The sequence below is a fragment of the Onychomys torridus genome, chromosome 23 (assembly GCF_903995425.1).
Source record: "Onychomys torridus chromosome 23, mOncTor1.1, whole genome shotgun sequence".
Lineage (NCBI taxonomy): Eukaryota > Metazoa > Chordata > Mammalia > Rodentia > Cricetidae > Onychomys > Onychomys torridus.
This window is the reverse complement of record NC_050465.1, coordinates 3556765-3584418: the sequence shown is the minus strand read 5'-3', so window position 1 is coordinate 3584418 and position 27654 is coordinate 3556765. Positions and strand designations below refer to the sequence as shown.

General features: G+C 40.4%; 1 protein-coding gene across 11 annotated transcripts in view; it reads left to right on the top strand.

The window, feature by feature from the left end:
* The window catches only part of Usp40 (ubiquitin specific peptidase 40), an 82619-nt gene that overhangs the window by 31807 nt on the left and 23158 nt on the right, over window positions 1-27654 (top strand). For 10 of the 11 annotated variants that reach the window (XM_036172802.1, XM_036172803.1, XM_036172801.1 and 7 more), the window contains 9 exons: window positions 7130-7430; window positions 10452-10533; window positions 12102-12273; window positions 14415-14499; window positions 15485-15555; window positions 16665-16987; window positions 20153-20276; window positions 21876-21933; window positions 27399-27452. In XM_036172802.1, coding sequence (XP_036028695.1) covers window positions 7130-7430; window positions 10452-10533; window positions 12102-12273; window positions 14415-14499; window positions 15485-15555; window positions 16665-16987; window positions 20153-20276; window positions 21876-21933; window positions 27399-27452 — 1270 coding nt within the window. Of the gene's footprint in view, window positions 1-7129; window positions 7431-10451; window positions 10534-12101; window positions 12274-14414; window positions 14500-15484; window positions 15556-16664; window positions 16988-20152; window positions 20277-21875; window positions 21934-27398; window positions 27453-27654 lie in introns of those variants that run through there. The other variant, XM_036172811.1, reaches the window with a different exon arrangement.

Genomic DNA, 27654 nt, shown 5'->3' with positions numbered 1-27654 from the left:
TATACAATAAAGATAATTATCAAGTAAGAATTACATTTACAATGTCCAGTCCATTTATATTGGACAAATTCAGACAAAATACTCTGTTATCTTAGTGAGTCCAGAGTTTTGTACCTAATTCACTTTTTTATCACAACTTCTATTACCTACCTAGAAACATCTTTTTAGACCTTAAAACATTTTCTTAGATAAACAACTTAAGTATTTATGTCTCTCAACCTTATACATTTTACATTTCTTTTGTGGATTTCTTTTGTGAATTTGATAACAAGGAAAACTGTATCTATAACTATCTAGTCTTCAACCACATCAGAGACCCAAGAAGGATATAGTATTACCTGAGCAAACAGGAATACAGAGCAAACAACTTTTAAAAATACGTACAGAAATGACAGAGACATCTAGCTGCCTGGACAGTCACCGAAGGTTGCTTTGCCACATTGGGCATCCATCCTTGGCCTACAGGCCTAGAATATCTGACAAACTTTTCTGTGAAGCAGAAATTTTTGAAGGACTGTCCCATCTTGTCTTGACAAAGTTTGGTAGCTGCCTTCTTTTGTATCCTGCTTGTCCAATTTGGACTGTGTACTGTCAGCAGTCAAGGCAAGGGCAGTTTCTTGCCCAGTGGATAACATTGCCACAATGAAAGCAAATTCCATATAGAGGTTCTTCAATGCCCATTATCTTTTTTGAAGTAAATTGGTGTTGCCAGGAGCAGTTGTGTCTCCCTGTCATGAAAAGCCTTATGTTATTAAAACATCTTAATGTCATATCCTGTAGATCTCTAAAGTGTTTAAAAAACATCTATCTAAAATATATCTCTGTTTGACCTTGAAAACATACCTAACATGACTATAAGTTTAATTGTTATAGATGACTAACTACTAACCTGTTTTTCTTTATTATCCTAAATAGCTTTCAAGGACTAGAACTTGACATTACATTTTTAAATGAGCCTCATAGGTACAATACTTTAAACAAGAGTAGAAACATATATACAGTATGTTGTAACAAAAGTAACCTGAAATTTGTATCAATATACAAAAATATCTTAAGAGTAGAAACATATATACAATATGGTCTAACAAAAATAACCTTAAATTTGTATCAATATACCAAAATCCATACCAATGTAAAATATTTGAAATTAATAACTACTTTTTAGTTTAAAAGTAGATTCAATTTCCTACCCTCTTATCCTATCATTCCTATCTCCCCCTTTTAAAAAAAAAAATCTTTCCAGAAAGAGATCACTTAACCTAACCTCCTTTACCATGACCAGTAACAACTTGCAAGTAACCCCCTAAGTGATGATAAACATCCGTAAACCACTGACTGACCAAAAACCACCCACCCTACCTCTTGGGAATATGAGCATCATGCTCTTAAAATTACTTCCTGCTGTCTGGGGCTATGGCATCTTTAGGAGACCCTGAGAAAAACTGAGATAATGGTTAAGTCCTGGAAGAGCTAGCTGTTGTCCAGTCTAGGTGTGATGGGAAAGTGCAGGGCTTATCTGAAGTCCTGGCTGGAGCAGTCTATGAGGCTGGACCATCTTAACTAACTGTTTGAAGTTGTTCTGAGCAGTTTGTAGTCCAAAGCTGATTTTGGGGTGGTGTTGTCAGCTTAATGGTGTTATTGCAGTCCAGGTGGCTTTGTTATTGCAGTGCCCCATCATCTTGGAGACCTTAAAGGTCACTGTCAGGAATGGTCATGGTTCACTGCAGAAAACTTAAACAGTTTAAATGTCATATGCAGTAGATCTCCACAATTTGTTAAGTACATCAGGAGTATATAAACTTAGTTCCTAGTGACCTGCTTCAGACTCAAAATCACATACAGGAAGCTAGATAAAGCCTATTTCTAGAATTAGTACTCTATATGACCATTAATATAATAACAGAAAGTTTAAATATATATAATAGTCTTATAAATTTTAAAATAATATATATACCATAAGAAAAGTATTAAAGATTAAAAATTAAACCAAAGAAAAGTTTTAAAGAGTCAAAATAAAACCAAAGGATTATGAAATTAGTGACAATAGAATAGTTCCTTAAGGAATGCTCAGTCATACCACAAAGAAACATGCTCAACTATGTTCATAGCAGCATTATTCGTAATAGCCAGAACCCAGAAACAAAGTAGATGCCCATCAACTGAAGAATGAATTAAGAAAATGTATAAAGAACTCAAGAAATTAGACATCAAAATGCCCAACAGTCCAATTAAGAAATGGGCTATAGAACTAAACAGAGAATTCTCAACAGAGGAAGTTCAAATGGCTGAAAGACATTTAAGGAATTGCTCAACATCCCTAATTATCTGGGAAATGCAAATCAAAATGACTCTGAGATACCACCTTACACCTGTCAGAGTGGCTAAGATATAAAACACAGAAGACAGCTTATGCTGGAGAGGATGTGGAGCAAGGGGAACCCTCCTCCACTGCTGGTGGGAATGCAAGCTTGTACAGCCACTTTGAAAATCAGTATGGCGCTTCCTTAGAAAATTGGGAATCCATCTCCCCCAAGACCCAGCTGTAGCACTCTTGGGCATATACCCAAGGAATGCTCAAACATACCACAAGGGCATTTGCTCAGCTATGTTCATATCAGCATTGTTTGTAATAGCCAGAACATGGAAACAACCTAGATGCCCTTCAACTGAAGAATGGATAAAGAAAATATGGTACATATACACAATGGAGTACTACTCAGCAGAGAAAAACAATGCCATCATGAGGTTTGCAAGCAAATGGATGGATCTAGAAAAAATCATCCTAAGTGAGGTAACCCAGACTCAGAAGGACAAACATAGTATGTACTCACTCAGGAGGATACTAGATGTAAAACAAAGATGACTAGACTGCTATACAACTCCAGGGAGGCTACCTAGAAAATGGGACCCTAGGAAAGACACAGGGACCACCCAATGACAGAGAAATGGATGAGATCTACATGAACAACCTGGACGACAGTGGGAGTAATGAAGGGCAAGGTTTGAGGGAAAGAAAGCTTAGGGGAGCAGGAGATCCCAGCTGGATCAAGAACAGAAAGGGAGAACAAGGAATAACAGACCATGATAAATGAAAACCACATGAGAACAGGAATAGGCAGAGTGCTGGAGATGTCCCCTTAAATCCACAATGATATATCCTCTGTAGACTGCTGGCAATAGTCGAGAGAAAGCCTGATCTGACCTAGTCTGGTGATCAGATGGCCAAACACCCTACCAGTCGAGCTGGAACTCTCATCCAATAACTGATGGAAGTGGATGCAGAGATCCTCAGCCAGGCCCCAGGTGGAGCTCCAGGTGTCCAATTGTCGAGAAAGAGGAGGGACTGTAAGAGCATGAATTGTTGAGATTGGAAAAAGCACAGGGACAAATAGCCAAACGAATGGAAGCACATGAATTATGAACCAAAGGTTGTGGAGACCCCAGCTGGATCAGGCCCTCTGGATAAGTGAGATAATTGAATAGCTTGATCTGTTTGGGAGGCACCCAGGCTGTGGGACCGGGACCTGTCCTTAGTGCATGAGCTAGCTGTTTGGAACCTTGGGCTTACACAGGGACACTTTGCTCAGTCGGGAAGGAGGGGACTGGACCTTCCTGTACTGAACCCACCAGGTTTAAATGAATCCCCAGGGGAGTCTTGCCCCTGGAGGAGATGGGAATAGAGGGGAGGGGATGGGGAGAAGTTTGGGGTGGGTGTGGGAAGAGGGAGGACAGGGGAACCCATGGCTGATATGTAAAATTAAAACACAAATATAATATTTAAAAAATTTAATAAAAAATATATCAGTTAAAAAAAAAAGAAAATGTGATACATATACACAACGGAGTACTACTCAGCAGAGAAAAACAATGACAACATGACATTTGCAGGCAAATGGATGGAACTAGAAAATATGATCCTGAGTGAGGTAACCCAAACTCAGAATGACAAACATCCACTCATAAGTGGATACTAGATATAAAGCAAAGGACAATCAGACTGCAACCCACAGATCCAGGGAGGCTGTATAGCAGGAGGGACCCTAGGATGACTGTGGCTTATAATAAGTTTTGGTTTTACCCAATTACTGGGCAAGCTTTAATGAAATATTTCACTACTAGGATAAGAATCTGTACTGTATCAAGCTGATGACAGAAAATGCTGGCTGTACTTTCAGGAGGGGAGGCTAAACTCTTTTTAGATTATGGATTAGAAAAATGTCTGCCATAAGTTAAACAGTGAAGAGGAAGATGAATAGGAATCTCACTTACACAATGTAAGTAAAACATAGCTCTCTGAACAGATGAAGATAGGTTTCTTCTGTATCCCAGAATCTAATCAAGATTTATATGTATAATTCAGCTATCATTTGGCTTAAAGGGGCTTATTAGGATATGTTATCATTTATACTATTTTCTACAGAGAAAATATTTTACTGTTTAAAATAACCCTGGACTTTTCAATTATAACATGTTTTTATGTTAAAGCTAGCTATGTATTATTTCTCCTGCAGTTGTACATAAAATGTTTTTACATTAAAAAAAGGACAAATACTATAGAATTATATTACATGAAATATAGAGAATATACAAATTCATAGAGACAGAAAAATTATCTCAAGATAACGAAGAAAGGAATATACAGCAATAATTTCCTAAGTACAGAATCTCTGTTTTGTATGATGGGGGGAAAAAACACAAATGGACAGTAGTATCAGGAAATATAATAAATACAATTAATGTAATTAATGATTATTATAAATATAATTATGGAATAAAAAAGAATAGTCCCTTAAGATGCTGTGTTTATCTAAGTTATTCTGATATCAATAAAAACTCAGAAGTCAGATATTGGGGTAAAAAAAAAAAAAAAAAAACCTGATAGATCCAAAGAGCAGTAGAGAAGTGATGAGCTGACCCTAACTTTCCACGCTTCACAGATCAAAAGGGCCATGAATCTCTTTAAGCCCCTTCCTCTGTCTTCCTGTGCCCCTCTATCTGGGTCCTCCAAACCCTCTATGGCAAGTATTAATAATATTTATTAATATTGACTGACTCACTAACTTCACCCTCTGTAGGCAGAGTTTTCCTATATCAGAAGCCGCTCTTGAATAACCATTCAGAGTCTTAATATTAATTGTAAATGATCGGCTGTAGCTCAGGCTTGTTACTAGCCATCTTTTACATTTAAATTAACCCATATTTTTTATCTATGCTTTGCCACTTGGCTCAGGACCTTTTCTCAATATGCCATGCCCATCTTGCTTCTCTCTGCCTCTGCTGGCAACTCCTCTGACTCTACCCTTCTTTCCATCGTTCTCCATTTAGCTCTCCCACCTAAACTTTATCCTGTTCAGCTATTGGCCAGTCAGCTTCTTTATTAAACCAATCAATATATATATATATATATATATTCACATAGTGTAAAGGAATATTCCACAGCCCTCTGATTCAAGGTAAACGTTATTGGTAGTCAAGGAATGTCAGTGTGAACAAATATCCTACAACAATGGTTTCCTTTCTTCCTCCTGTTAGTCCCAACTTCTATTTTTTATTGCATGTATTCTTTACCATCTCTGTTTCCCACTGCCTTTAAGACCACTTGCAGCTGGGTGGAGCACGCCTTTAATCCCAGCACTCGGGAGGCAGAGCCAGGCAGATCTCTGTGAGTTCAAGGCCGAGTGAGTTCCAGGAAAGGTGCAAAGCTACACAGAGAAACCCTGTCTCGAAAAACCAAAAAAAAAAAAAAAAAAAAAAAATGCTCATGACCGTGTATAAATATGCATATAAATACATACCTATTAATATATGGATATCTATAAATATATATTTAAATCTACATTCCACATATGAGAGGAAGCATATATTATCTGTCTTCCTAAGACAAAGCTTTCTTTGCTTACTGTAATATTGCCAGTTATATTCATTTTACTACAGATGTCATGACTCCATTTTTCCTTATGGCTATCTAAAATTCTACTGTGTACATGTGCTACATTTTCTGTTCATCTCTTGACAAACATCTACTCTGGTTCCCTTGGCTATTGTGAAGAGCGCAGCAATAAATATGGATGGGCAAGTGACTGTGGTGTGCTAAAGTCCTTCCAATATATTCTCAGAGTTGGCACAGCTGTCATTTTTTGAGGAACATCCATACTTATTTCCATAGTGGCTATGAATGGTTACTTAGACCTCTTCCCAAGGATCCTCCAGCATTTGTTGTCTTGTTTTCTTGATGACAACCATTCTGACTGGGGTAAGATGGAATCGAAGTGGTTTTCATTTGCATTTCCCTGATGACTAAGGATGTTGATTACTTTTTAAAGCTTTTATTGGTCTTTGTGGTTTTCCTAGTGAGAACTTTCTGTTCCTTTCACTAGATCATTTTTTGATTGATTGATTTGGTGGGGCTTTTTTTGTTGTTTTTTGGTATTCTTTTTACATGCTCAGTATTAATCCCCTGTCTGATTTGTAGTTGACAAAGGTTTTTTTTTTTCCTTTGTTTTGTGGAAGCCTTTTAATTGAAAACACTTCAAATTACAGGTGTGGGCAAGAGTTTTCTGAGAACTCCAAGAACACAGGACTCAATCTCAAGAGTCAGCAAATGTGAATCTGTGGTTAGATGGCTCCTGGATAGTTTAGAAACGTTTGTTCTTCCCGATTGAAGCACTTGTTGAAACACAGTGGTGATAGATTGTTAAGTGCTTTTACACCGTGGCTTGACACTTTTTTCCCTCAGCAGAACTATAACAGTGTACTCAGATTCGTCATGCCCAGATGAGTGTTACACACACACACACACACACACACACACACACACACACACACACACACACACACGGCTAGCAAAAAAGAAGGGAAGGTTAAAAACATCTACACACACACACACATTGTCTTATCTAGTTAAAAACCTTTTTGGTTTTTTGAGACAGGGTTTCTCTGTAGCTTTGGAGCCTGTCCTGGAACTCGCTCTGTAGACCAGGCTGGCCTTGAACTAATAGAGGTCCACCTGCCTCTGCCTCCCGAGTGCTGGGATTACAGGCATGCGCCACCACCGCCTGGCCTTAAAAACGTTATTATTAGAACTTTTTTTAAATAAACCCTAATTTTTGTTTTTGTTTGTTCTGAATAGTTCTTACAGCTCCATCCTCAGATGTTTCTGCTCAGCGCAGATGAAAGTACAGTTAGTCTCCTCAAGAGCCATTTGACTCAGGCCCCGTCTGACCTCCAAAGGAACCGGGAACAGATTCTGCATACACTTGCTTCAGAACCCCCAGGGTTAAGTGATAACACCAGCTGCCCCCACTGGTTTGATATCAATGATTCCCAAGTCCAGCCAATCAGAGAGAACGCTATCGCACAGCAGTTCCAGGGTAAAGAAAGTGCCTACATGCTGTTTTATCGGAAAGCCAAGCTGCGGAGGCCCTCTGAAGGTACGGGAGATAAGTGTTCTGATTTTTCTTGTTAGTAACTCCAGCAGACAAGCTTCCAGTGCTGCCTGAAGTCATGTCTTTGAAGAGATGGGTTTGCCTGGCTGTCTTTACATATTTTAAAACTAATACTAGCCAAATGAAATCTATTAGCTTGTCTTTTAAGTTTTCCTTACTTATGCATTTCTTTATTTAAGCAGGAAATCATACTTTATTTTTCAGTTTGTCATTTTAGGAGAAAAGGTCTTAAATTTTTCTCCTCTTGGTCATAGTTACATTTTTTCAAAATTGAATTTTCTTGGATGGCCTATGTTGTTATTATGGTGGCAAACTTGAGTGCAGTTGCCCAGTTTTATGCTTGGCTCTGTCATTCAGCCACATGTTGCTTTTGAGTTGTACATGGTCTTGTTTTCTTACTTTCCTTTTTACACCCCTGTCTCTTCCATTTCCTCAAAGTATTATGTTCTTGAACGGTTGAAATATATTTGAAGCACTCTGTTGAACCTTCTGAGAGAGCTCCTACCTTAGTTTAACTATCCCAACTTCATCTTAATAAATAATAAGTATTTATAATAGAAACTATTACCATGAGTAAATCAGTAAGATGGTTTGGTCCCTCGCCAGAGTTATCTTAAAAGTAAAAAAAAAAAAAAAAAAAAAAAAAACTGCTGCCGAATGTGGTGGTTTACACCTTCAGTCATAGGACTTGGGAGGCAGAAGCAGGCAGATCTCTCTGTGAGTTCAAGGCTAGCCTGGTTTCATAGCAAATTTCTGGCCACCCAGGGTTATTTAGTGAGACCCTGTTTCAAGAAAAAAGAAAGAGAAAAAGCTTCTTAGATTGGCAGAGCTATGATTAGCAGTAAGATAATGTTCTTAGAAAATGGGAATAGCGATCTTTTTTATAAATAATAAAACAGTTATTAATTTGCATAAGAATTAAAGAAAAATTAACTTTATAGATCTTGATTTTACATGATAAATGCTAACCAGAAAGCCTTTGTCTTTGAAGGAAGGAAAGAGATCCCAACCTAGTGGTATAGACTTGTAATCCCAGGTATTCAGAAAGTGAGGCAGGAGGATTACAGTTCAAGACCTGACTGGGCGATAGAATGAGTTCAAAGCCAGCCTGGGCAACCTAGTAACTCTGCAGCCTAGTGGGCTGCACATCAAAGTGGAGCAAGAGAGAAGAAGGTCAGCATAGTGGATGAATACTTAATACTTAAAGGTATCTGTTGCCATCATTATCTTTGTAACCATGACCAGCTAGAAATCACCTTCAGATCTATCTTAATTATTGCTGTGAAGACACATGACCACAGCAACTCTCATAAAGGAAAACATTTAATTGGGGCTGGCTTACAGTTTAGAGTTTAGTCCATGATCATGGTGGAAAGCATGGTGTCATTCAGGTAGACAGGGTGTTGGAGAGGTAACTGAGAGTTCTGTATCCGGATAGGCAGGCTGCAGAAAGAGAGAGTGACACAGGGCCTGGCTTGGGCATTTGAAACCTCAAAAGTCCACCCCAGTGACACGTATCTTCCAACAAAGCCACATATACACTGACAAGTCCACACTTCCTAATATGCTGCTGTTCCCTGCTGACCAAGCATCTAAATCTATGAGTCTGTGGGAGCCATTCTTATTCAATCCACCACAGTATCTAAAAGAAAAGACTTAGGGACTGGAGAGATGGCTCAGTGGTTAAGCTTACTGGCTGCTTGTCAGAGGATCTGGGTTTTGATTCCCAGCACCCACATAATGACTCAAAACTGCAACTCCAGGTTATCTAATACCCTCTTCTGGCCTCCAAGAGCACCAGATACACAGGTGGCACAGAGGCACACATGCAGGCAAAAAAAAAAAAAAAAAAAAAAAAAACTCATGCACATTAAGTAATTTTTTTTCAAAATAAAGAAAAATATTAGAATAATTATGCTACTTCCTAAGTACACAACTGTTCAGTCACATATTTAATCCTGTGGGAATATGAAGTAAAAAAAGCAAGCTACCAGTTTGCTGACTACATTTCAGTTTTTATAAAATGTATGTGTGGGTGATGTCTTGGGGATGAGACTACAGGTAATTCCCTAATATACTTTGAAAATAATTTTCACACTAGTCATGGTGATTTATACATACAACCCCAGCACCTGGGAGACTCAGGCAAGAAGATTGTAGTGAATTCAAGACCAACCCAAGTTAAATAGTTTCAGGATCCTCTATCAAAAAAAAAAAAAAAAGATTTCTGGAATTAAAAAAGATTTATGTATTTTAAGTGTTTTGCCTTGTATGTCTGTGCACCATATGTGTGCTGGGTGCTCTGGGAGGCCAGAGGAAGGCATTAGATCCCTAGAACTTGAGTTACACAGGGTTGCTGGACACCATGTGGGTGTTGAAAACCAAACCTAGATCTCCTAGAAGAAAAGTTCTTAACTGCTGAGCTACCTCCAGCCCTAATTTCTGAGTTTTTACAGTAACCAACTGTTAAATTTATAATAGGGACAAAACTAGTGAGTGTTCTTTAAACAACAACAGAATGCTCAAAGAGAGTTGAAACAATGGGATTCTTCTAGATCAACTTAAAAAAGTTATTTTCATCTTTTTGTTGGTGGTGGTGCTTTTCCAGCAAAACTAAGATTGAGAGAAAAATCTGTTTTCACTTAACTAGTCAATGATAGTGCCCCTGGCTTCCAGCACAGTTGTGTATGTGCACATCTGAGGGCATCAGACCCCTGGAATTATAGACATTTGAAGCTGCCTGAAGTGGTAAGAACCAAACCCCAGTCCTATGCAAAAGCATCAAGCACACCTAACTTCTGAGCCATCTCTTCAGCCCCTCATATTTATTTGAGAGAATGTCTTTCAGTGTATCCCAGGTTGGCCTCCAACTCCTTGTGTCTCAGCTTTCCCAGTGCTGGAATCACAGGTGTGTATTACCATACCTGACCTCAGATTTTCATCCTGCCTCTTTAGCAACCCAATTTTGTTTAGTCAAAACAAATTAATGGACAGTTTTGTTCACAGCTCGAGCCAATCCAAGATACAGGGTTCCATGTCATTTGCTGAAGGAAATGGATGAAGCCAACATTCAACTGCAAATGAGAAGGTAGTTTGAATACATTTGGTGTTTGCAAAGTATTTCTGGAAAATACTCATCAGTTTGGGACATAAGCATTAAGTATGAAAGTTTATCAAAATACGTATATCTATCAACTAGTTATAGGTATAGATAATAGTAAAGATACTATTTATCCATATGTAAGAGTGAGTAATAACATAGAGTAACAATTGCTAAGTAGCAGTCAGAGCCTAGGAAGTCTAGAGGCGTGATCACTAGCTTGCAGTTGCACTACAAGAATTGTGCTCTGCCTGGCCAAATGATTCCCTCAGTTTTAAGTGGTTGTAAGAACTAACACATAGTGACTGAAGACTAGAGGTGGGTTGATTGCAAAAGGGCTTAATGTCAGTCTAGGGTAGGTGGTGGGTAGATGAGGACTGTAATGGCTGGACTCGGTGGTTAAGACCGCTGGCTGCTCTTCCAGAGGAACCTTGTTTCCAACACCCACACTATGCACACAACTGTCTGTAATTCGTGTTCTCTGGGATCTATGCTCTCTTCTGGCCTCTGAAGGTAGTGCACACATATGGCCATGCATACATATACATGCACATGTGTGCATGTAAGCAAAATACCCCAAATAAAAATAAAGGCTTAAAATAACTAAAAGCATGACTTGGGAGCATGGCTAACCTTGGGCTTTGGAGACTGTTCTGATGCTGTATTTGCTTTCCAGGGGTTTCAGCAGAGTATTGGGGAGGGAAGTGGATGTTTCTGTGATCCTCCTGGGTGTTGAAGGGGCAGAGAATGTAGCAAACTGTGTTTAGAAATTTTATCCTGGAGTTGTAGCTGGCAGTGAAAATAGCAGATCCAACAAATGAGACACCAAGATCAATGGAACTCTCAATAAAAGCTAAAGCATTGAAACACGTTAAATGGGAAAAAAAAAAAAAAAAAAAAAAAAAAAAAAAAAACACCTGTTAGGTTAGCAGTTGCAACTTAAGAAATAAAAACAAAACAGCAAAAGCTAAAACTGAAGTCCTTAGTGTGGCTTTATTAATGTTCCTCTTGCTCAGAATAGAATGCATCTCAAGTACTGAGTCCTGGTGGCAGCCTCCTTCCAGCCAGCACTGGTCATCCTGCCTAGGAGGATGAGTTTGGTGCCAGGCTTTGAGTCAACTGAGTGTAGGCGGAGAGGAGCAGGAAACAGCTTGTCACTCAGGATTTCAGCCTGGAAACAAGTGCTGGGAAGAATCTTCTAACAGTTATTGACATCTTCTGGGAAAGCCTCGGGAGCCTAGTGGAAGTTGGAAATCCACCTCTGAACATGTGTGTGGGCATTTAGCATTCTGTCTGTCAGTGTTTGTGACAGGACTGGAGATGGCTAACAGTGTGCAGTTTCCATGGAAACAATTTTCTCTTAGAATTCATGATGCACTTCCAACTGAATGTATGCTTTGTGTTGAAAGCCAAAATGAATCATTCTGGCAGGCAGAAGAAAAAGATGTTACCAAAGTAGAATGGAGAGCTTGCTTGTATTGGTAAGACAACTATTTTTGGTTTGAGATAGAGTGTTACAAAAACATAGTATATGTATGTTTATTATGTCTCTAAAGGGCAGAATGTGACTCTGCAAACAACAATTTTGAATTGCATCTCCATCTGGGTCCTCACTACCGTTTCTTTAATGGGGCTCTGCACCCTGAAATCTCTCAGACAGAGAGTGTGTGGGATTTAACCTTTGATAAAAGAAAAACTTTAGGAGATCTCCGTCAGTCAATATTTCAGGTAATTATTATTTTTCTTTTAACAGAAACATTGAGGTCCATTTCAGGCTGACTGTATCTGCCAGTGCATAGCAGAATGAACCAAACCTTCTCTTACTTGGAAGTCTGGGGTTGTTGTTCTTTGTTTGCTTGGTTGCGTGGTTGGTTTGATTTGTTTTTAGATAGTGTCTCACTATATTGCCCAGGCTGGACGTGAAATCACAGTTCTCCCACATCAACCCCCTAAGTACTGGGATCACAGGTTTAAGTCTTCAGAAATGCATTTCTGTGTATTTTCTCAGCAGCTTTTGAGGTGACTGATGGAGCCTGGTAGATGACAAAGTAAAATTGTCTCTACTTTTGCAAAACAAATGAAAGAGAATTGCTTTTCAAAAGAAATGAGAAGAAAAGTTGAGCCTAATACTTAAAACAAGAACCACTGAACAAATGAAGATAACTAGTGTTGTATTGTCTGGTGTTAGGTCACTTGACTGCTAATATTCATATTTGTTGTTCTAGTGTGAACATACTAGACAAGCCCTTAATAGATCCTCTTGTTTGATACTTAGCTCATGATGCTTTCATCATTTCATTTGACTCTTCAGCCTCACCAAGGCAAGCCAACTCCATTTGAAAATGAACTAGTATCTGAAGGCACCCAGTGTCGCACATGCACAGACATCTAGTTAGTATGGTAGTGCTAGGACCCTGGTCTCTCCTCCTCCTACCTGGTGTCCTGCCCTTAGCCCCACTTCCTCCCCCTCACTACTTCCTGATCAGAGGATTTAGAAATGGAAGCTCTGGCCAGGCTTAGTGGCACGTGTCTATTATCCCAGCATTTTCATGGTGCGAGCAGAGCAGGAGTTCAAGGTCAGCCTCAGCTACACAGTAAGCTTGAGACTCCATGTCAAAAAGAGGAGAAAAAGGAGAAAATGTAAACTTGGGGCCCCAGAATAAACTTAAATGAATTCTCTAGATATTTGTATCTATCACTAAAAGTATCAGCTTTTTCTTTTATTTTCTCCTAAGAAAAGCAAACTATTATCTTTGTTGTTGTTTTGTTTTTGTTTTTTCGCGAGACAGGGTTTCTCTCTGTGTCGTTTTGGACCTGTCCTGGAACTCACTCTGTAGCCCAGTCTGGCCTCTTAACTCACAGAGATCTGTCTGGCTCTGCCTCCCGAGTGCTGGGATTACAGGCGTGCGCCACCATGCCCGGCTAAGCTAGTATCTTTTTTACTTTACATATAGTGTACATGCTGCTCCAGTGGCCAGCTCCTTAGAATCCCATAGCTGTCTTAACTTCTGAGTTAAGTTCTGGCAGAGTTAAAGCCCAGAGACTTGGGGTTCTGAGCTTGTGGAGAGCATTTCACATTGAAAAGGCCTGACTTGTCTCTTAAGTATTGTGCTCTCTTTTCTCTGTTGTCTATCTAGTATTTCAAGCACACATCTCTGCACACTGTTACCTCAGATAGAAGCTGCTGGCAAGAGACCAGGAAATTAACACAGTAAATGACTCTTATAAACGTCTTCTAAAACAAAATGTCTTGGCTTTTTATGAGAAATATCTTACAATGTTATGAAGAAAGCTTAGAGTAGAAATGTCGTTCTAATATTATTTCAGTGCAGTTCCTACAGTCCTCAGGCTCAGGTGTAGAAACTTAGCAAACCTCTGGCCATCCAGTATATAACAGATCCTGTGCTTGTGTGTGGTGCTGGTATAAAACTCTGGTCCTCAGGCAAGCTAGGCAAATACTGTACCCTGAGCTACACTCCAGCCCAAAATAAAAACTCCTTTTTAATTTTAGAGTAGGGGCCTTCCTTTCTAGCATCCCTGGAGCATACATGTGGGCTGGAGCCAGAGTTGCTTTTCTAAACAAAACCATAGATAGCTCTTTGGGCAGAAATTCCTAGGCCAGCTTGGGCCTTACATTGAATAAGATTGTTTAGATGCTTTTGGAGTTTTTCCTTGTGCATCTAAATTCTTCAGTCTGTAATGGATGCAGTCAACATCTTCAGACTTGAATAATTTATCAAATGATGTTTCTTTCTAAAATGCTGGTGTTGGTCAGGGACAGGAGTATTCATTTGCTGTTCTTCCTGAGTCAGGGCTTGTGCTACTCATGTGTTATAGCTCATTGTTTCTCCACTCTTAATGTTCTTTAGCTATTGGAATTCTGGGAAGGAGACATGGTTCTTAGTGTTGCAAAGCGTGTGCCAGCAGGACTTCATGTGTACCATACCCTCGATGGTAAGATCAGTAGGGAACATAGCAACTCATTTTATGTGTATCTTGGGAACTTATCTGTAATTTTCTTTGTCAGTCCTATTTTGCCTTCTACCTTCTTTTTAAAATTGCATTTATCTGTGTGTGTGTGTGTGTGTGTGTGTGTGTGTGTGTGTGTGTGTGTCTATGTGTGTGTACACACCAGCACAAGGGTGTGCACATGGAGACACAGGAGCCATTGGAAGTCAGAGGACACCTTTCAGGAGTGGACTCTTTGTTTCCACCATACAGGAACTCAGGTCAGCAGACCGTCAGCAGGTGTCTTCCCACTGAGCCGTCTCGGTAGCCCTTCCATCTTTTGATTGCATAGATTAGGGTAACATTGTGAGTTTTAAAGAAGCAATCTGTCCATCTTCCCAATATGAAATGTTTTATACATTTTGAAACTTAAGGCCACCCTTCTACCAAAACTTTCAAATTATATATAAATATAATTTACATATGTATATAATTTACATATGTATATATAACCACAAATTATTGAGCAAAATGGTTTAAAACCCTTAGAATTTTATTTATGTGACTTTGCTTTTCCCACCCAGCTTCACTTTTTGTAGCAGACAAAAAAACGACAAATAACAACAAACCAATTGTGAGAATGATAGAGCAGTAACATACATTTGGGACCCCACCAAATATTGTGACAACTAACCCCTACAGCAGATTGGTGGTGATCTGGTGCCATTTGGAGTCTATGCGTAATCTCAGGTGACATGGGCCTGACTCTTGACCTCTGTGTACCCTCCTGTCCTGCTGCTGTGCTAACAAAACTATATAATGGTCCAGATAAAAGCAATATAAAATACTATATATAATAAAATAATTACTGCTTTTTGTGATTTTCTTAATAAGTGCCTTTTTAAATACACATTGGAGAGTTGCAGCTCTGTCTTTGGTTTAGCTGCATTTGGTGGTCATGGGGAATGAACTGACTGTCCCATCATTCTAGGAGATGAACTGACACTGTGTGAAGCTGAAATTGCTGATGGGGAAGACATCTTTGTGTGGAATGGAATAGAGGTAAGAAAAATGCCTGAAGAAATATTCATGGTAATTTAGGGTGTTTAAAAATTCCATTGCAGGGCTATCCTGGTTGGTAGAGTGCTTGCCTAGCATACAGGAAGCCTTGGACCCAGCCCAGTCCCCAGTGCTACATAAAACCAAGTATGATGGTGGCACACACTTGTAATCTCAGCATTCAGGAAGTAGACGCAAGAAGATCAAAGTTCAAGGTCATCCTCAGCTACATAGCAAGTTCAAAGCCAACCTGGGCAACATGAGACTAAGTCTCATTCCTAACAAAAAAGTCATTATAATGAAATTTTATTCAGCATACAGTTAGCCATTAGAAAATTACTGCAATGAACTGGATGTAATGAACACATGTGATCCCAGCACCAGGGAAGCCTGAGACAGAAGAACTGCTCAAGTTGAAGGGCAGCCTAAACTACATAATGAGTTCTAGGCCAGCCTAAGATGTGTGTCTCAGAAACTGAAAAGAGGTGCCAGGGGAAAAGGGAGGGAAGGAAATTGCTGGAATGTTCAGTACTTTTGAGGTCCAGTCAACAGTAGTTGTTAGATTAAAGAAATATTTTAATGGCAGAAGAGATTGTTCCTAGATAAAGTGCTTGAAGCCCTGAGATAGATCCCCTGACCCCAGGTAAAAAAAAAGCCAGGTATGATGACATGCTCTTGTAATCCCCACACTGGGGAAGTAGAAATGGGCATATTGCTGGGGCTACTGGCCAGCCAGCTTAGCCTACTTGGTGAGTTCTAGGTCAGTGAGAGAGAGACTCTGTCTCAAAAAAACAGAAAGGACACCCAAGACTGTCACCTTGGCTGCACACATATGCATATATGCATATCTTCATGCACACATGTACACACAAATGCACACACATAACAGTAATTTATTGAGCACCTCCTTTCAAGTCAGAAAAGATGGATAAGAGAAATTTTCAACATAAAATCCGAAACTGTTCTTTCAGTACTTAAAAGGCAGTATAAAAAAACTATTAACTATTCAGCTGGAAAAGATGTGGGTTGTGCTACAAGAACAGGCTTTTGCTGTGGAAGGGTGTTGAATTTGGCAAACAAACTTCCCTCGTGGTTGTGTTGTGTTGTTGCAGGTTGGTGGAGTCCAGATTCAGACTGGTTCTGATTGTGAGCCTCTGCTGTTACACATTGTTCATCTCGGAATGAGTGGTGAAGGCTCAAAGTGTGAGCAGTTGGTGGAGTCGCCACACGTCTTTCCAGCTAACGCAGAAGTGGGCACTGTGTTCACAGCCTTGGCCATTCCTGTAGGTGTCATCCTCACAAACAGTGTGGAGTCTACAGATGAAGAATGTTGGACTGCTATTTCCAAGGAGGACATGAAGAAGACATTCAGAGAACAAGGTCTCAGAAATGGAAGCTTAATTTTGGTTCAGGATGCAGACAGTGATGATAACAGGTAACTCACTGAAAAGGGAAAGGGGAGAACTTTCTTTTTATTTATTCGGTGTGTCTTTTACATCATGTATCTTTCATTTCCCCATACCTTTGCATCTGCCTCTACCTCTGTTACCCCCCCCCCAGTAAAACAAAATTCAAGAGAAAAAAGGAAAAAAAATCTAAAATCTCATCATAGAAGCTGCAGTGTGACTCACTGTGAGTCACACTGTGAACCCCTTTGTCCACATATCTTTACTTGCAAGTGTTCATCGCAAAGAATCATTGGTCTGGTTCAAGGACTCTGGTTTCTATTACACTATCAATGCTGGGTCCTCACTGGGACTCTTCTTGGATATCCTGTTGTTGCCCTGTGTTATGGAGATCATACAGCTTTGGGCCTGCAGGTCAGATTCCTTCATGTTCTCCAGCAGATCATAGATGGGGTAGATGTGGGGGCAGGCAAAGTCATAAGCCTAGTTCTGGGCCTAGGCAGCTTCGGGGTTGGTCCTCCCACCAGGGGGAGAACTTTCAAAGTAATCCTAATTACAGCACTACCCAGTAGAACTCAGATTTATTTTAGTGGTAATAACGAAATGTTCCTTTATTTCTAGCCATTGTTCCAAATACTGTCTTTTGTTTATGATTTGTGTATGTGTGCATGGCATGCATTCATAGGCACCTATAGAAGTCAAAGGGCAACTCTGGTGTTGGTCTCTCCTGCCACCTCTTATGTAGGTTACAGGGACCAAACGCAGGTCTTCAGGCTTGTGTCACTGACACCTTTATCCATTCCTGCTGCATCCCCTGTTGTTTACTTCTGAGATCAGAGCTCATGTCATCCAGACTGGCCTCAAACTCTATTTATCTGAGGCTAGCCTTTAACTCCTGATCTACCTGTCTCTGTGTCCCAAGTGCTGGCTGCATCAGGTCTAGCTCCTAAGGACTGTATTGAATACTTGAGTTGTAAAACATATATATGTATGTATGTATGTATGTATATGTATATGTGTGTGTGTGTGTGTGTGTGTGTGTGTGTGTGTGTGTGTGTGTGTGTATACTGTTATAGAGCTGTCCCTGCGTAGCAGATATGGTCTCAATTAGTTGTCTATAAGACAAAATCCTGTCAAGTGAATTCTGATTGAGTTATAAAACTAAAAGCCCATTCTCATAAGGAAAAAGAGATTCGTGGGACAATTCAGGCTTTCCTTGTGGTCTTCTCCATGACTTCTGGGAGCCACCTAGCCTTCCCAAAGGGACAGTTGCTTGGAAGAAAATCCCCCTGGCTCCTGTAGCCTGAAGCTCCAAAGCACTGCTCCTCGTTGCTGCCATGTCTGTGTTGGTGCCTTTTTACAGTCAGTGTGCGCTGCTGAGAAGCAGAGCCCTGTGGCTTTTGTGATCCATTGTATGTCTGTTATCTCTCAGGAAAGGGGTTCCACTTCTTTGCCTCATTTATAGGAGAGTGAATCATGTGCTCTTTATAAAAGACAGTCTTCATTTAGTAGGCTCAGGAGATAAAGCAAGAACATTGGAGATCCTGACCCTCTGTTGACCATGCAATTTTGCTTGCTGTCTGGTGGCTTTGCTTTTCTTCTAAACTGAAATCATTGTTGGGAGGTTTTTCTCTTTTTAAGCATACTAACGATTATCTTTTTGATAAATAGCTGTGTCTTGCTTTCCCCACCTATGTTTGTAGACTCTGTAAGCTTCCTACTAATGGATGTGGGCATCATCATTTGCCCAACTGTTCCTGAGTGAGGTGGTATGACCCAGTGATAAAGACTAATACTCAGCCAACTGCCTAGATTATTTCCCAGTTTGATGTGTGACCAACAGTGTGAGTTTAGACAAGTTAATCTCACCTTTCTGCTCAGTTTCTTACATAAGATGACATGATTACTAGTACCTGCTTAGAGTGTCACACATAGCAAGTGCTAAGTGTGGTGACATCTTTGCCATCCTCCTCCTCCTCCAGTTGTCCACTACTGTGAGATAGTCTTCCGAAAACATCTTCTCCTAAAACTCCGTTTTATCTTCTGAGGTAGGGTATCAGAGTGCAGTAACTGAAATAATGTGTAGAAATGTGTTGGGGGTAATAAAGTAGTACCATGGCCAAGGCAACTTATAAAAGGAAGTGCTTAATTTGAGGTCCATGGTTCCAGAGAGTTAGAGTCCTTGACCAGCATGGCAGGCAGGCATGACCCTGGAGCAGCAGCTGACAGTTTACAGTCTTATCCACAGGAGGCAGAGAGACTGAGACTGGGGACTGTGGGCTTTTACAATCTCAGACCTGTCCGCAGTGGCGCACCTCCTCCAACAAGGCCAAACTCCCTAATCCTTCCTAAACATTTCCACCTATACGGACCATTCTCATTCAAACCTCTGCATTCCCCAAGTTGGAGGACAGCCAGGGCTACTCAGAGAAACCCTGTCTAAGACAAAACAAACAACTCTACAGAGAAATGCCAGATATATGATGTATATGACCACCTAAGTATGACACTTTGGTTGTTCTGTAGATTTGCACATGTGTACACAGCTGCCCTGCTGTTAAGTTCAGATCCCAATGGGTAGGCTTTAATAATCTTCCAAAGCCACCTTAGTGTTTCCTGTGCAGGCAGACAGCAGTTGACCATTCCTTTTTAGACGTGTCCCTTGAAGCCAGGTGTAGTACTACAGTAGTAGTACATGTCTGTCATCCCAGCACTTGGGAGTTTTAGGCCAGTCTTGGCTACATGGTGAGTTGAAGGTCAGCCTGGGCTGCATAAGACCTTATCTCAAAAAAAAAAAAAAAAAAAAGCCCCTTGAAAACAAACTCCAATTATTTAACTTGGGATTACCCCAAAAAGGTAGCTGGTATTGTGGCAGCAAGTCAGTAGAGTGTGGTCCCTTTTCTTTTTATCTTCCTCCCCCTCCCCCCCAGACAGGGTTTCCCTGTGTAGCTTTGCGCCTTCCCTGGATCTCGCTTGGTAGCCCAGGCTGGCCTTGAACTCACAGAGATCCGCCTGCCTCTGCCTCTCAAGTGCTGGGATTAAAGGCGTGCGCCACCACCACCCGGCTTTTTTTTTTTTTTGGGGGGGGGGTCCCTTTTCTTTAGTCACTTTAAGAGATACATGCACAGTTTAGAAAAGTGATGTCCAAGGAAAGTGGAAGGATTCATTCTTTCAATGTCCTTCTTTACTTACAGTCTGTTGCCCAGACAAGGGAGATGGACCTCCAGTGTGGATGAGCTGAACTGGCTGCAAGTGAAAAACTTGTGCCAGTTAGAATCTGACGAGGAACAGGTTCAGATAGCCGCAACCGTGCACACAGTGAGTACATGGCCATTAGCCTGGCTGGCAGTGTCTGGCAACAGCGTTTATATGTACAAACAGAGTCAGTCTTCCGCACAGCGGTGTCAGCAGACGTCTGAAGTCTTACTGCCTTGTTACTGCTTATTTACTTGTACCAGCCAGTGGCCTGTCTCAGAAGTTTGGGCTGTTTTACACTCCTCACCCTGGGAGTCTACAACTAGAATGTGGGGCTCATTGGTAACATGAAGACCTGTTGTCAAGGATCCTCTCTGCATTGTTAAGTGCACATGTATGTGTGCAGATATGTATTTGTTATTTTGGTTTTTGTGTTGCCAAGTTTTTGCTTTTATCCTAAATTACTATATATATATATACTGTGTCCTACCAACTGCCCTTAGAAGGAATTCCTCCAGCTCCATTTGAAGACTATAATTCTAATTTTCTTAAAAATTATCTCAGATAATTTTTTTCTTTCTTTTTTTTTTGGGGGGGGGGGGGGGGGGCAGTGTTTGCATTTTTGAGAGTCTCTCTATGGAGTTCTAGCTATCCTGGAACTTCCTATATAGACCAGGCTGGCCTTAAACTCACAGAGATCTACCTGCCTCTGTCTCCTGAGTGCTGATATTAAAGCCATGTGTTGCCATACCTGGTTAGAAAACATCTTTTTATATTTTCTTGTTAATAATTTATTAATGATTTTTTTCTATAGCAAATTAAACTAAGTTGTTTTCTTTTATACCATTTTATAATTTCTTTAAATTTCTTCCTTTACATTTGTTTATTTGTGGGAACAGGCATGCATGTGGAAGTCAGAGAACGGCCTGGAAGTTGGTTTTCTCTCTCTCCACTATGCAGGTTCCAAGGATCAAACTCAGGTCATTAGGCTTGACAGCAGAAACTGTCTCCCTGGAGCCATCTTTTCAATTCCTGATATTAGAATTTCTTAAGGAGCATTATACTCATTGGTTGTCTAAAAGAACAGTACAGGACTAGTGCACACTAGTACCTGATCCTGAGTGGAAAGTGCTGGTGATGTCCTTTGTCACTCGAGCCTGCTGCTTGCTCGGCACCATGTGGATTCTGGTGGAGGACCAGGTGTATGCATTCTGACATCACTTTCACCTCTGAGTTTTACCAGCATTTGATCCCTAGGGGATATTGCCCTAAAGTGAGCTAAAAAGAAAAAGAATCTAAAAGTCACTTAAGTGGAAGCCATAGTCATCTTGGATTGCTGTTATGCACTTTTATCCTCTGTTCCGGGGGCCCAGCTCCATTTTCCCCACTGTGAGGAATGGGCCTGTCCACTATTTTCTTTCCTTGACTTTTACAGGTGAATGGTCGTCAGTTGATTGCTTTCCAGTGAGACCTGTTTCTTTATTTTCCCATGGTATCCTTTTGTCCCCATTACCATCAGTTTGGTGAAGACAGTTAGGATCTGTTCTGAGCTTTTGCCTTCAGTCTTACAGAATGATGTCAGGGGTGGCTAAAAACTCTGTAGACAAAAACAAATGTCAGGTAATATGTCAAATGATCTCTACGTGTACACACTGGTAATCTTCATTTTCATCTCCATCCATTGAACCTATACACAGTCATTAGTTTATTTCTCTATTTTAGGTGGTGTTTGATATTCGAATTAAAGCCATAAAGGAATTAAAATTAATGAAGGAACTAGGTAATCATTTCTATTTGCTTTTTGGTTTTTAGCTTAATTTAATTTTTTTATTGAAAAATATGAAAGAGTACAAAAAATAAGGAAATCTCTCATACCTACCACCCAAAATGGACAAATGTTAATATTTTTTCATGTGTTTGTTTTTAATTGAACCATAAAAAGTTTTCTGTATCCTTCTCAAACTTATCCCTTTCTCCCCAAGACAATGAGATACCTGACTCAAATGTATTCATAATGTACTATATATTATATACTTAGGTCTACTTTTATGTTTATATAAATTTTATAGTGTGAGGTCTACAAATTCACTGCTCATTCAGAGTTAGATTTTAATGGCTTCGTTGAGATACAATGTAGATATCATAAAATCCATTCATCTTGAGTGTATAATTTAGTGGCAGTCAGGAATGTATGGATCTAGAAGATCACAGTCTAGTTTTGGAACATCTCTATCACTCCAGAAACATCCATGGGCTTTCTGTCTCTGTCAGTTCATTCTCTGAACATTTCATATAAATGGAGCCACATGGTTCGTAGACTTTTGTGTCTGGCTTCTTGCTTAGCACACTAGTCTTTGAAGTCTGTCCATTAGTTAGAACTTTCCAACAGTTTATCCCCTTTTAGTCTTGACTGCCATTCAGTTTGTAGGATGTTTACATTTCATTAGCCTTTTGGAGTAGTGCTGTTGGGCACACTTGGATATGAATCTTCATGTAGACATGTGTTTTCAAGGCTCTTGGTTAGACTTAGAACATTATAACATTGCGAGTCATCTGGCAATTTTATGTTTATTTTTTTTAAACATTTTATTTATTTATTATGTGTACAGTGAGTGTTCGGCCTGCAGGCCAGAAGAGGGCGCCAGATCTCATTACAGGTGGTTGTGAGCCACCATGTGGTTGCTGGGAATTGAACTCAGGACCTCTAGGAGAACAGTCTTAACCTCTGAGCCATCTCTCCAGCCCTCTGTTTATTTTTATTAGAAACTGCCATACAGTTTCCAAAGTGTTTACCATTAGTAAATTAGTTTAACTAATTTTCAAAACATTAGTAGTGTGTCAGGGTTGCAATTTCTCCCAAGTCCTTGCTAATGTTTGTGATGGTCCCTTCTCATTGTCATTTTAGTGACATTGAATGCAAGAATTCAAAATCAATGTACAGGAATCCATTAAACTCTTATCTGTCAACAGCAAAAAACAAAATGGACATTAAAATGGAGAAAACTGTGTTTATTTATCTGGGGTTTGTTTTGTTTTGTTTTGGATAAGGTCTTACCATATAGCTTAAGATGACCTGCAACTCAAAATCCTCCTATCTCAGCCTCCTAAGTATTAGAATTACAAGTGTTTGCCCTGGTGTGCTTACCAGAAAACAGTAGTGATGTCATAAAGTGTCAAAGGTGTGTTTGGAAAGATATATGCAGAATCTACACCATGAGGACTAGAAAACGTACAGAGGGAACTAAAGAACACCACAAGTAACTGGACCAGTGTGCCATGTTCACGAATCCAAAGGCACACTGTTGTGAAGAGCTCATCTCCCCAGAGTCAGTGTGTTCTCACTTAAAACCATTAACAGGGTTATTTTTAGAAGATAATGCCATTCTAAAATTGCATGGAAATATAAAGAATTGAAAGTAACCAGGTATGGTTAGTCTCAGCACTTGGGAGACAGAGGCAGGCAGATCTCTGTGAGTGCAAGATCAACCTGGTCTACATAGAGCAAGTTCCAAACCAGCCAAGGCTTCATAGTGAGACATTGTCTCACAAACTGCAGCAACAACAAAAGCCTTAAAGTAGCCAGGACAGCTCAGAGAGTGCAACAGTGTGTGGCTTCAAGACTCACTCTGTCCGCTGCTGGTGTCTGGAAAACGACGCAGAGAGCATGTCAATGTGTGTAACTCACTGCTATGCACAATGGACAAAGAATAGTTTTTGCACCTTTAAGACTTTGAGGCTTTCCTCAAAGACAAGTTATGGATCATTTGACCTCTATATGTTCAGATCCGGACTTCATCTTTACCCTCCACCTTATGAAATATTAACTTAAAATCAATATAGAACTAAATGCTAAAACTAAAACAAATAAAATTTCTTGAAGAAAATCTTGGTGACTTTACTATATAGAGAGGATTTTTTTAAGCACACTCAAACTATGAAAGAATATTTTTTTAAAAAAGTAAATTACCCAGAGTAGCCATGATAAGTTCTCTTCAAAGGACATTTGAAAAAGCAAGCTACAAACTAGGAGAAAAACTTATAAAACACATGTTTAGACTTGGATAAAGAATTTACAGAAAGTACTTGTAACCCAGACAGAAGATATCCCAGCCCAAACTAAGAAGACCTGCCTGTGGGAAAGAAAAGGGTCAGGAGCCACTAGAGGGAAGTTGCAGCCCTCTCCCTAGGTAAACATCCATTCCCAAGAAAACCAGCTGTGGAGTTGCTGAGTGCAGGGAATAGGAAGTGCTGTATTCTCTTTGGAAAACTTAGATTTGGTTTTTGTTTGGTTTGTTTAAATGTAAACATTTACCTACCAATTATATTCCTAGATATTTAGTGGAGAAAGGTAAAACATACAACCTTATAAAAACATAAATGAGAGTGGTGGTGTACACCTTTAATCCAGCACTGGGGAGGCAGAGGCAGAAGGATCTGAGTTTGAGGTCAGCCTGGGCTACAGAGCTACATAGAGAAACCCTGTCTTTATATATCTATACATACACACACACACACACACACACACACACACACACACACACACACATTCATAACCCAAAAACTGGAAGCAGCCTACATCTGTGAGCAAATAAATGGATAAGCAAACTACTTACAACACTTATCTACATCACTCACCAAACACAGAGCGTGAATGCATTCTCAGAAATCATTCTGCCAAATGAAAGGAAGTATACACAGACAAGTATAAACTATGTTTCTACACAGGAGGTGTTTTAGTAACCTCATTTTAAGTGACAGTCACAGAAGGCAGGTGAGGGTCAGGGTGTTGGGTTGAGTAGCATGGGGGTTTGAGGATGGTAGTTTGTGTGTGAGTGCTTATGTGTTTACCAAGCTCTTTGGGTTGTACTCTTAGACTGGGTATTTAGTACTCTAACTAAAAATACATCAGTCAAGTTTATCAAAGGCATATGGTTTATCAAGAACACTGGCTCGATACTGTGCCCAGTAACTGATTTCTCCTCGCGACACCTGTTCTCCCTCCACACCATGTCTCGAGCAGCAAGGGATCCTCTGCACTTGAGGAGCTAGATCCTGCCCTCTGTCCAAGCTCCTTCTGCTTTTCCACTACCCTAAAGCTGTGTATCTGTGAATCTTGCAGTCAGGGCCTGCCTCTCTGTGACCTCATTGCCAACACTGCTTATTCCCTGCAGACTGCAGACTGCCCTGGCACAAGCTCTCGTCTCCCTGGAGACGCTCCGTGCCCCCTTCTCTGAACTTTCTTGCCTTTGCACTCTATCTTCTAGCTTGAGCTGTTCCTTTGCTCTTAACTTCCACATTCTCTGGTGTTCGGACCGGGAGTCTCAGTCTTCCTGCTTCACTCATAACACGCTGGACTCTGCAGACTGCCTTTGGATTTGTCCCATTGCCGTTCACCTCCCATTAGATGAGGCTCTGTGCGGGCAGAGGCCATGCTGTCAGGCTCACCTCTGTACCAGAGCTTCTAGCCCAGTGCCCTGGCACAGAACACACAGAAAAGACTTGTGGAGGGAAAGGGAAAGTTGGTTTTCTTTGTTTATAACTGAGGTAAGAAGTTGTCTTGCTATGTTGCCCTGCCTCAACCTTGTACTTCTGGCCTTAAACAACCCTCCTGCAGTAGTAGGCCAAGTAGTTGGCATGCAGTATCATACCCAGCTGAGACTGAAACAAACTATTTTGAAAACACAGTATTTAAAATCTACTTTTTAAATTAGGGAAGTACTTTGATCTACTTCTTTAACAAGAAATGTGTACTTAAAATGTATGTCAGCTTCATAACAGCATAATATACGAGACAGAACTCTGGAGACTCGGGAAGAAAGTCTGTTTCACTCTAACAAAGTTAAGATCATTTTAAGCTTGTGCCATTCTTGCCCATTGAGAAATCTTGACATTCCTTCCTTCCAAGTTCATGCTTGGCTTTGTAAGAATTCTTTTGGACTGAAAACTTAATGTGCTCCTTCCCTGAGATCAGGAGTCTGCATCCTCAGCAGCACATGCTGGCCTCATCCATTTGCTAAGTATATTTGAAATTCAGGTGCTCTGCTTTACACACTTGCAGTTTGCTTGAATTTCAGTTAAATAGTTCAGACTTCAGTGCGTCTTTGACTGAAGCATGTCCATAGTTATTACTCTTCAGTGCGCAGAGGAGACCAGTCACATCCCTTCCTTCAAGTCCAGTGGTGATTGGCTAGTGCATGTCTCATGCATTTCCGCACACAGAAAGCAAAGTGTGTGTAGTTCTGCTACCTCTTCTCCCAGCTATAAGCCTACCTGACATCATACAAAAATGGATCATGAAAGAAAGCACCCAAAGAAACCCAGTATAGAAGCAGCTGCTGTCTACAGGAACATGGCATAGCTGTCACTCAGGAGGCTCCAGACACACAACAAAGGAACTTGCTGAAGGCAAACTTAGTGACCTAAGTGAGGATGGTAGTTGTGACAAGAAGTAAAAAACCAAAACTAGCCCAGGGGAAGTGATGTTGGAGAAAGACTTCAGACTGAAAAAGCTTTCTGAGATGTCTCCTGACATTAAACACAGAAATAGAGTCCTGGAAGCTGAGTTCAACTCCACAGTCCAAGCACTTGCCAAGGAGCAGGAAAGCTGCTCATGCCTCACCACCAGCTGTCCTTGGTGGTGGCAGTCCTTGTCCATATTCTGGACCTATCTCCTTGTTTTTGTTTTGGAGACAGGGTCTCACTGTGTAGCCCTGGCTGGCCTGGAATTCACTATGTGGAGCAGGCTGACTTCAGATTTTTAGCAGTAGTTCCAAATGCTTATAGTAGGGTGTGTACCACCATACCCTGTTTTAGATCAGTGTTCTGCAAGACATAAATATTTGGCTGTTCTACTGTTTTAAATACATATGTATTCATTTCACTTTTTTTTCTTTTCCTAATACCTCTGTAACCTTAGAATTTGTAATGTTTGGGGGGGAACATGCTAAAGTCATTGGCTAGTTGTGATTTTTCCCACTGAACCATTTTAGCTGTTTATATAGTTCTGCATGACTGCAAAGTGAAGAATAGCCACCAAAGCTGGCCTTGAATCCATGACCCTTCTTCCCTGGCCTCCTGAGTGAGCACTGAGATTACAGACGCAGTATAGAGCCACTGGGTTCATCCAGAGGTTTTTTGCTTTTTGGGGGCTGGGGGCTTGCTTATTGTACTTCCTGTAATTAATGTAGTGAAGTATTGCTTTGGAGCTCTTTGTTTAGTAATTAACCACCTTCTTTTCATTCACAGCTGAGAGCAGCTGTTTGAGACCCATTGATAGAAACGGGAAGCTTCTTTGTCCAGGTAAATCTTGGCAGCTTTCAAAGACTAGCAGGCTCTCATTCAGAACATGTGGACAGTAAATAATGGCTTCAATATCTCACATTCCTAAGTTGCCTTTGGGAGAGTGACCTGTGGACATATTTCCTCCAAGTATCTTATTTGTTACTGTCTTATTTGCCCTGCACTGTCTCTGTTTTCTTCAGTCCTTGCTGCAGTCATGGTT